This window comes from Glycine max, chromosome 16 (genome assembly GCF_000004515.6).
Source record: "Glycine max cultivar Williams 82 chromosome 16, Glycine_max_v4.0, whole genome shotgun sequence".
NCBI lineage: Eukaryota > Viridiplantae > Streptophyta > Magnoliopsida > Fabales > Fabaceae > Glycine > Glycine max.
Window position 1 is genome coordinate 5658659 of NC_038252.2, and position 11336 is coordinate 5669994.

Sequence of the window (11336 nt, forward strand, 5' to 3'; positions counted from 1 at the left end):
AAAATTTAACATAGATTATGCATACTCAGACCTTGTTTGGTCAATGCATTGGATACTTGGTTTGCCAGTTTGCCTCTTGCAGCACATTGAATCCAATATTTGCTGCTTAAATTGAATAAAAAGGTACAATTTTCATCTCCAAGAGCCCCCCTCCCCCTAACAAAAATTACACATTTCTCCTCTCTTCCCTCCTTTCCCCTTCCTTTCTCACTATTATTATTTCGCTTCTTGCTATATTCCTTGCTCACGCGTTATGCTGTGTTTTTTTTTTTTTTTTATGATGGAAACATTCCTGTGCGGACAGAGATAACTAGTGTCCATTCGTTTGTGTATAATGATCGTATTAAAGTTTGAACTTATGATCTCACGTATATTATCTCAAGCCTCCTATCACTTGGATAGTCCTAATGGTTCAATTGGTGTTTGTTTGTTTCAATAGATATAAGGGAGAATTAACATTTGGATTAATGGAGTGCACGTGAGTTATTTTCCTCTTTAGAATTTGGGGTAGATAATAGGATTCCAATTCAATCATCTGGCACATTTCATTGATCCTTTTAATGAGATAATCAATTATTCCAAATGTATGAAATTGCCACTTGCCAATAATTGATTTTTTTTACAATTATAACGATTGATTAGTTGATTTATATAATCGATTAAATGCAACAATTTAATCGAGTTTTTGAGGTCACCTAACACGACTATGGTAAGAGTAAAATAATATTTTAATCAGTTCATTTTTATTCTATTGCTTCTATTTTCTGCAGTACTGTAATTTTCTAGATGTTTAAATATATTTTGTCTCTTATTTAATTTAGTATTTTTTATTTTAATTATTGTATTTTTTATTTTGCTCCTTGTAAAATATGTTCATTTTATTTTTTATCTTTAAAATACTATAGTATTTTAAACAGAAAAAAATATTGTTTAAAACATTTTTTTATATGCAGGAATAAAAAAAAATATCAAGAACTTATAACACTCATTAACCATCTTCAACGAGCTAGAACCTATGATATTTAAATCAATTTATAAAAGAAAAAAATACATTATGGAATAAAAAAAAACTTTTTTTCAAGAACCGAGAGAAGAAAAAGATATTTAAGGGGGTGTTTGGTTTTGTTGTTTTCTGTTTTTATTTTAACTGGAAATAGAAAATGGTGATGGAAATGTGTTTGGTTGGATTTCTGTTTTCATGTTCAGTAAAAATATTTTTCCAAACGAACCAAAAACTGAAAACAATAAAATTTCGTTTTAAGTTGAAACCAGAAACCTCATTTTGGGTAAAATAAAAACGCGGTAGCAAAAAATGTAATTTTAAACAAATCTAAAAATGCATTTCCTTTCGAAAATGCATTTTTAGTGTTTTTATTTCTTAAAAGCAGAAAACAATGTTTTCAGAATTTTAATCTTTTAAAAATGAACACAGTTTTCAAAAAATAAAAATAAGAAACGAAAACAGAACATAAAAATGTAAACCAAACACATTCTAAATATTTTGTCAAACGAAAGGACAAAAAAGGACAGGAGATATAAAGTTGGTTAGATGATTAAGGGAGAAGGAAAGACAAGAAATGTCAGCAGTTCGACCCCTCTTCTAACAAAAACTAACTATACTAACAATTAACATTTGCCAATAAAAAAAATTAAAATCATACCACTATAGCATCGTTGGGGTCTGTTGCCTTGCACTGCTATTCAAGATTGATAACTATGAGTGAAGTATAGAAGGTAAGCTGGAAATAGGCTTGGGAGAGACTAGATATTGGGAAAAATCCAATCCAATATAGATTATATAAGTAGGAGACAACTCTCATCCTATGAGCTAGGTTTTGGGGTTGAGTTTAGCTCAAACCCACATTCATAAGATGATATCAGAGCCTATCGTAGATCCATTAAATGAGTCACTCACCATATCATTCACGCACCAAGTTCAGAAGTGTTGGACGTAAGGGGGTGTATTGGAAAAATTTCAAGTCCCACAATGGTCAGAGAAAGGCAAGTGAGGGACAACTCTCACCCTATGAACTAGTTTTTAGGATTGAGTTAAGGTCAAGCTCACATTCATAAAACTAGACACCTTTTTGAAACTGATTAGGAGACTTTCTTCCCATCTTTCTGCCATTGTACACAGAATATACCAGGATCTGAATTCCCTTGAATACGACCCGTTACTGGATACAAATATTTTCATACTTAATTTTTACCTTAAAGTCTTTCTTGCTTGCTGGTAGGTGCCTATCATTTTGCTCCTTAAGGAATTTGATTGTGTGAGGTTGAGATTAAAGAGGGAGATTTTATTGGAAGGAGTATAGTTAAAAGGATTATTTCATTTAGTAAGCATTGCTATGCTGTCTCACTAATCCTATTGTATTTTTTTGGCATTTATTTTGAAGAAATATGTACCTAATTTGAATTTTACAACTTTCCTAGTTTTTCAACTTCACCATGGCATCTATCTATTTCTTCTCTCTCAATGCCCCTCTTCATGGTTAATTCTTCTTTTTGTGAATTTAGCTGAACAGTTAGAAGGGATCATGCTGCATTTCACAATTTAAATGAGTAGTTTATTAGCAGCCCTTGCTTTCTTCTAAAATGTTTTATCTCCATGTATTTTCTTGGTCTAAACTACATTTACTATCTGACTACTTCAGTTGAGTATGTTCTTCATCAATCTTCGTGAACAAGGCTGTGTTGCATGCTTTACACCATAGTAAGCTCACAAATTGTTGGTCTAAATCACACCCCTTTTATTTTATTTTTTAATATTGTTTAGATGTCTCTCACTGACTAGGAATATGACCACAATACTCTTTATTAGACTTGGGTAATCCTCCTACTTTGAGGTAGCTTTTGGAAGTTAGTTACTCCGGTTTGTTTCTAAGATGATATTAGAGCTTATCAAGTCTTAATGTTGTGTCTCCCACAGATTTCCTGTCCAGTAAACTTCACTCTCTAGATGTCTAGTCCTTGGCATGGGGAGGTGTGTTAAGATGTCCCACATAAGTGTGTGTGTGAGTTAAACTAGTGGCTGGTTGAACAAAAGCTTTGGACTTGATAGAGCAATTTATGGTTCTGTTGAATTTGACAAAGTAGTGGTGTTTTTGAATGCTTAGATATGCATTTAATAGCTGATAGATAAAACAAGCAGTTCTTCTACCTTTAATAAACTAATTATTTGTTGTGGGTATTCTGATGACAGTGAAAAACAACGAGGAAGCTAAAGTTTCATGAAAAGAAGCTTTTGAAGAAGGTAATTTTTTTGGAATGGAAGAGGGAAGGGGGTCACAGAGAGAACCTGATTATGCAACGCTACCATATTACTGGATTGGACGATTACAAAAAGTATTATGCATAATTCATGATATCTATATTTTCTTACATTATGTAATTTCCTTTATTTTGGATTAGCTTTTAGCCGACACATTTTATGTTTTTCCCTCTGGTATAGTGGAAATACGAATAGATATTCAGGTTTATGCCATATGGTTCAGAAGTTAGTAAACATATTGAAACAGATGGATCAAAAGGATCCTTTTCGGATTGATATGACTGACAAGCTTCTGGAAAAACTGTAAGTCCATTTTTATTAACTTTTTCATGTGAACTTTTAAACATATTATTGAATCCATTTAGACATAGTTTTATTGGAGTTAAAAGTTTAAGCATATGACTTGAGATTTGAGAAATGATATTAAATTCGTAGTTAGTAATGGATATCCTGTTTTGTAATTATATTAACTCTTATATTTCATATTTATATTTTCTATTATTCCTTTGAAACAACTTGAACTGCAATGTCATTCTGAGACTCCTCTAATCTATGTGTGCATCAGCAGTTCAGCTATTTTATTTGAACTGGATTGGTGTAGTTGGTATGAAATTGGTTTACCTGAATCCAATTACAAATAAAGTAGAAAATTTATATATAAATTGTTTGACGGATTTTGTTAGCCATTTGTGCTATAAGTAGTACATATGCATGATCAAATAAAATATGTTAAAGCATCTATTGATAAACTAATGAAATACAATATTGAACATAGAACTATAATACAACAATACACTTGCTGTCCCAGAGTATTAGAGTATTCTTACTTGCCAGTTAACTGACATTGTACTGACAGTTATCTATTAGTGAGCTGTCAGTTTGTTAGGATACTAACTGTAATTAATTAGCTTTCGGTTAGAGTTAGTTTTCAGTTACACTCTATATAAAGAGCTATAACAGTATTGTGTAAACTTACCTTTTTCATTTTTCAATCGATGAGAAATTTTATCTTTTCAGCTTCTCTCAAACTCTATCACAGAGGCAAAAGTCTGCTAGAGAGAGTATTCACTCCCCACAAACTGCAAATAACAACACACTCGCCTAGTTACACACCTACTATTAGATATAATTCTAATTTGTAGCTGCCATTCTGCAATTTCTTAAGCAGAACAAATGTAGAATTAAATATATAAGTTATTTTATATAACATTCTAATATACTTCTAATAATATCTGTCTCCAATCCATCAAATGAATCCTTCCTAACCCACTTGGATATCAGTTCCCATCTCAAAATATAATAAAAATAGGTGAACTAATTGCAATGGCCCTCGGGTGCTTTTGGTTTTCTCTTGATGACCATAGTTTGCTATATAACATTTAAGTTGGTATAAAATATTTGAATGGATGTAACTCCACTTCTAGAAGTATAAGTTAGCCTTGCAGTTTCAAATAGAAAGATTGTATTCATATAGCGACCACTTTTTAACTTTTTATTTCTTCTAGGTATTAGCCTGAAGGGAAAAAAAATATTATCAGCTATTATTTTCTCACATATCTTTTTCTTCCTTTTGGATGACAGTTACAACATGGGTGTGATTCCAACCAGGCAAAGCATCATGCTATGCAAACGCTTAACTGTGTCATCCTTCTGCAGGTAATAAAAATTGAGTAATTAATTTTATTTGCTTGCACTTTTCACATTAGAGTGTCCAAATGAAAATTTATCCAGTAAAGAGAAAACAAATAATCTACTTTCAAATGTAGTTTAATAAATAATTTTAACCTAATGATCCCAGATATATGATCAGTTGCAGAATAATCTAGCCATCTAGGAAAGTTTCTGGGTTGATTATAATCAACCTTCTGCTAAATTTTCTTTGTACGACCTCTTTGCATTATATTGCCCTGGTTTGTTCAAAAAATTAATGATTTTTTTCGTCTATCGTGCAGGCATAGGCTCTCAACAGTTTTGGTGCGACTAAAATTTGCAGAGCACTTGAAAGAAGCCGTCACATACATTGAGCAAGGGCATATACGAGTTGGTCCAGAGACAGTTACAGACCCAGCTTTCCTTGTAACTAGAAACATGGAAGACTTCGTTACATTGGTGGATTCATTCAAAATAAAGAGAAAGGTGCTTCAGTACAATGACAAGTTGGATGACTATGATTTAATGAATTAAGTGGAAGGCTAATTAGTTGTAGTTTACTGTATGAATCGTGGACGAGTGTTTCCCTTGGCAGGTAGCTTAAACAGGCTTGGAATTTTTTTTCTTTTCAATTTTTAAATTCATGCCAGATTAAGGTGATGATGTAATGAACCTGGAAATTAGTGAATTAGTAAATCATGATAGTGATATCAAATATTTGATATGTATCCTGCATTTTTCCAGTCAATTGTTTAAGGATCAGAGGTGCCCCCAACTTGCATTTTAAGTGAATGATGAGCCATTGAGGTTGATTGGCCATAAGATAGTAATGGTGTTTTTAATTGCAAGGTCTAACTCGGTTGATTGATTAAAATGTGTAAGTTATTGTAAATCTCTTTATATTATCTTCAATTTTCTCGAATAATTTTTTTTTTTTTTTGCAAGGATTTGCCTCTCGGTCTTGCAACTGTGTAATAATATTCTATGTTCATGTTCAGATTAGAGTTGAAAGTCCAAACAAAAATACACTTATTTTCGAAGTAACAAATTTTTTCTTGTTCAGTTGATGCATTGGAATTCACAAGTGTACGTAGGAATTTGTAAAAGTATTTTCTCAACTTTAATCACTAAATTTAGACTGTTTCATGGTGATGGATTAAGTTCAAGTTCATGTTGGTGTTCTGCATCTCTTGCTCGTTTCCTCCATTGTCCAAATTGCTGTAACCTCACCTGTAGCTTTTGTTTGTTGTTCCCTTTCACAACCTTCACCACAAACTAGGAATGCTAAACATACACACTATAAATTAGTTATCAGTTGATTTTATTAGTTAACTACTTGATACGTCTAAATCTGATACAAATAGTTAATTTTGTATCCTTTTATTACGCCAGTTACTATAATTTATCGTGTATGTAAGTAAAACTTGGACATGCAACAACAGTGATAGAATCAATTCAATAGGATTCACACCTAAGACTAATTCTGCATGTTTCTTTAAACTTTCTTCATCAGTTTCATTTTCGACAACCATTTTAGATAACATAATGTATGTTTTGATTCCCACTAACATTAGTTTTATTGGGATGCAACAAAGTATATTGTTCATAAATTCTTTTACATCCTTTTATGATTTTTACAATAAATACTTATTCTTTTTAGTTTCTTAACTAATGTCTTATTAACAAGACTATTATTTAAAATGTTAGCTTCATTTATAAATCTAAACACAGTTTACAATTCTGTTAAGTCAACCTTATAGCTTCATGTAACACCCTATTTTCACATTCAATCAGAGATAATGTAGACGCTAAATAAAGAGAATAACTTTGAATTTGATCTACCCAGTGTTTGGAACCAAATCTACAAGGTGGATCGTCACTCTGTCTCCACGTTTATCAGAGTTGAACCTGTTGATGTGATTTTAAATGTTGACGCGATTTTGTGATGCTGAACACACTATCCATTCTTTGAAACGTATAACCAAACTTACACTGAATTTATCCAGCAACAACTAAACCATGATAGTTCACTTTGTTTCTTCGTTTTTAATGATAAAATGAAAAAAAAAAGAGTTTACTTTTACTTTTCTCATAGTAGATGTTACGAAGAACACTAAGGGTGTGCCGTTAGCAAAAGAGCAGCAGGGAATAAGTGAAATCAAGCCCAAGAGAAAGAAGGCGATACCCACCTATTTGGAAGACTACGTACGAAGTGGATAATTAGCCATGCAAATTGTTGTAGCGTGAAAAGCATGTCATTCTGTTATACCTTCTAGAATATTCTCGATTCTATTATTCGCTGTAAGAATAATATTTTGTTAGGTCGTTGAGCCATATAAATACATTGTAATAACTCATTGGAAGGCAATGAAAATATATTGTTTCTCATCTTTCTCTTTGCGTTCTGGAGGATACTTGGGCCTCGAAAACCAAGTGTAACATTGGTGCTTTCATTGCACAACAATGGCGGACGCGACTCGTTCCAAGGTGTATGCAGATCACCTCGAAGACGCAATCACGAAGCTTACAGCGTCTCAGCTTGCCATGAATACGAAAATTGACTATCTTCTTCAGCGTATGACGCAACTAGAAGCAAACCAGCAACAATTGCAATTCCACCATCTTCTTCGGCGGGACAGACACCGTCGACGTACAGTTTAGTGCACCGTATGAAACTCGATGTTCAGAGGTTCGACGGCTCCGACCCAACTGGTTGGACCTTCAAGATCACGCAATTCTTCGAGTACCACTCCATGCCGAATCAGGAACGGTTGACGATAGCATCGTTCTACATGGAAGGGTCAGCCCTTGCATGGTTCCAATGGATGCATCGCAAAGTGCAGCTTTCTTCGTGGTCAGCGTTCCTCCATGCGTTGCATTCCCGTTTTGCTTTGTCGACATATGAAGATCCCACAGGTTTGTTGTGTAAGCTTCAGCAACATTCATCGGTAAGCACCTATTTTTTTGAATTTGAGTCTCTAGCGAATCGTATCGTAGGTCTGTCAGCAATGTTTGTTTTGAGCTGCTTTATCTCGGGGTTGAGCCCCGCTATTCGTCGAGAGGTGCAAGTTCTGCAACCTGTCTCCTTGGTTCAAGTAGTGGCATATGCTCGTTTGCAGGAGGAGAAATTCCTCGATGCGCGCCGGCCGCCAGCACATCGTTCTCCAACGACCACCGTAACAACCACAGTTTCACGATCTCTTACAACCAATGCTACCTCTCCATTGTTACCCAACCCTTCACGAACCTCAGCTCCTTCCATTCCCTTCAAACGGCTCACATCAGAAGAGCTCGTGGTTCGCCGTGAGAAGGGGCTGTGCTTCCACTGTGATGAGAAGTATTCACGAGGACATAAATGCTCACCCTCATTATTCCTGTTAGTGGTGAAGGATGATGAGCTTGCATCAGATGTGACCTCGCTACGGTCGCCATCACCAACCGCGGACTTACTCCCTGAACCTCCCCCGGCGCAGCTCAGCTTACATGCATTATCAGGCCATTCAGCGCCTGAAACCTTACGTCTGAAGGGGGCCATTAATGAGCTTCACGTTAATATCCTTATTGATGGAGGTAGTACGCACAACTTCCTCCACCACAGGGTTGCGACGGTGTTAGGTCTTTCACCCAAAGAGATAGCTCCACTTAGAGTTACGGTGGGTAACGGAGACGAAATCCGTTGTCATCAGCTTTGCATGGCTGTTAAAGTACAAATCCAAAGGTACTTTTTCACGGTTGACTTTCACATCTTACCATTGTGTGGCGCGTACGTCGTACTAGGAGTAGAGTGGCTCAAAACACTGGCTCCAATGCTCACAGATTACACTTCATTGACCATGAAGTTCATTACTAAAGGCAAGCTAGTTGAATTACACCGTGACCGTGAGAAGGACGGGGAGCCTGTCTCTCCTTCCTAGTTATGTCTCCTCCTTCACACGAGTCCCTCCAGTACCTTCTTTCATATTCGAGTGGAAGCATACCCGCAACCAGCTCCAATGACACAAATCCTCCCAGAAATCACCTCTTTAATCTCTAAATACTCTTCTTTATTTCAACCCCTCGCAAACCTGCCTCCGTCTCGTTCAACAGATCACTCCATCACTCTACTACCTAATTTGACCTCGGTGAATGTGAAGCCCTATAGATATCCCTACTATCAGAAACAAGAGATTGAAGACCAGGTGGCTGCCATGCTTGTGAAGGGCTTTATTCAACCTAGTTCAAGCCCATTCTCTTCACCAATTTTATTAGTGAAAAAGAAGGATGGGGCCTGGCGATTCTGCGTAGACTATAGGGCTCTTAATGCCATTACAGTGCGAGATCGCTTTCCAATTCCCACTGTGGATGAATTGATGGATGAACTCGGAGGAGCATGATGGTTCTCTAAGCTGGATTTGATGTAGGGATACCATCAAATCTTGATGCGCAAAGTGGATATCAGTAAAACGGCGTTTTGTACTCATCACGGACATTATGAGTTTTGGGTAATGCCTTCTGGATTGTGCAATACGCCTTCCTCCTTCCAAGCGATGGTGAATCTGTTGTTTCAACCATGCTTGCACAAGTACATCATCGTTTTCTTTGATGATATACTGATATACAGCAAAACGATGGCTGATCATCTTCTTCACCTGGAAAGCGTTTTTCAGATACTGGTAGCAGGTCAGTTTTCTCTAAAGCTTTCCAAATGCCTGTTTGCGCAATGATAGTTGGAATATTTAGGTCATATTGTGACGGGTGAGGGAGTAAGACCAGTTCCGGAAAAGGTGCAGGCTATACAGACTTGGCCAACTCCACGTTCACCTTGGGCTTTAAGGGGTTTCCTTGGCCTCGCTAGGTTCTATCGACGGTTCATCAGAGGATATGCAGCTTTAGCAGCACCTCTCACCAAACTTCTATGCCATGGTCAGTTTCAGTGGTCATCTGAAGCTAACGTCACCTTCCAAAAGCTCAAAGACGCTATTACAGTAGCTCCTGCTCTCACATTCCCTAACTTCAAGGTCCCCTTTGTTGTCGAGACAGACACGTTGGGCGTCGGCATGGGGGCAGTATTATCGCAAGGAGGTCACCCCATCGCCTTCTTCAACAAACAATTTTGTCCCAGGATGGCTAATTCTTCAACATACGTTCGTGAGCTAGCAGCCATTACTGTCGCCGTTAAGAAGTGGCGGCAGTATTTGTTAGGGCATCAATTCATTATTATGACTGATCATAGAAGTTTACGGGAACTCATGAATCAAGCAGTGCAGACTCCAGAACAACACTGCTACTTAGCTCGTTTGCTGGGTTTCAATTATACAATCCAATATCGCTCAGGTCAAACCAACATAGTGGCTGATGCATTGTCGAGAGTAATGGAAGAACCACCTGCATCTCTTTACCTATTGTCAATGCCTCGGTTCGTCTTTATAGAAGACCTTCATAAGGAATTAACATCCTTGCCAGCGTTCATGGAGTTGCGCAAACAAGTTCAGGCTGATCCCACAACTTACCCAGATTACTCGTTGACTCTAGAGCTCATCTTACACAAGGGACGAATATGGCTTCCCTCTAATTTGTCTTTCATTAAGTTGTTACTCGAAGAATTTCATCAATCACCTGCAGGCGCCCATATGGGAGTGCAAAAGACCTTACATTGTCTACAGGAAAACTTCACTTGGAGTTCAATTCGAGAGTATACACGTGCTTTTATCGCAAGCTGCTTAACCTGTCAATACACAAAGTACGATAACCGGAAACCAGGGGGCTTGCTCTGTCCTCTTCCGGTATCGGCACAACCCTGGGAAGATTTGTCGATGGACTTTATCGTAGGGTTGCCAACTTATCGGGGAAATACTTGCATCTTTGTCGTGGTTGATCACTTTTCTAAGGGGTTGCACTTAGGCATGCTACCTACTCATCATACTGCCCACACCGTAGCTATGTTGTTCATGGAGATGGTAGGACGACTTCACGATATGTCGCGAAGCATTGTTTTCGATCGCGATCCGCTTTCCATCAGTAAATTTTGGAGAGAACTCTTCTCCTTAAGTGGTACAAAGCTTCGCCTGAGTTCAGCTTATCACCCACAATCTGATGGGCAAACTAAAGTTGCTAATCGTATCATTGAACAATATTTGAGGGCATTTTTTCACCAAAAACCTTCTGCATGGGGTCGCTACTTGCTTTTGGCTGAGTGGTCTTATAATACGCCGTGTCATTCTACGACTGGCATGACCCCGTTTGAAGTCACCTTTGGTCAGAAACCACCTAACTTTCCTCAATATATCTCAGGCACTTCTAAAATAGACGCGGTTAATGATATACTCAGCCAACGAGAAGCAGTGTTCGAGTTGCTCCGTCGTAAGCTGAGTAAAGCTCAAATTCAAATGAAGGCAACAGCAGATAAGCAGCGTCGCGATCAAGAGTTCGAAGT

The 11336-nt window shown here is 37.1% G+C and overlaps 1 protein-coding gene across 1 annotated transcript; it reads left to right on the plus strand.

Moving 5' to 3' along the window:
- Nucleotides 1–3210: 3210 nt before the first annotated feature.
- Nucleotides 3211–5732, plus strand: LOC100817428 (U3 small nucleolar ribonucleoprotein protein IMP3). The gene is made up of 4 exons (XM_026126231.2): nt 3211–3348; nt 3455–3577; nt 4856–4930; nt 5227–5732. The coding sequence occupies exons 1-4, from the start codon at nt 3308–3310 to the stop codon at nt 5456–5458; spliced, it is 471 nt and encodes a 156-aa protein (XP_025982016.1). The 5' UTR covers nt 3211–3307; the 3' UTR covers nt 5459–5732.
- Nucleotides 5733–11336: the final 5604 nt, after the last annotated feature.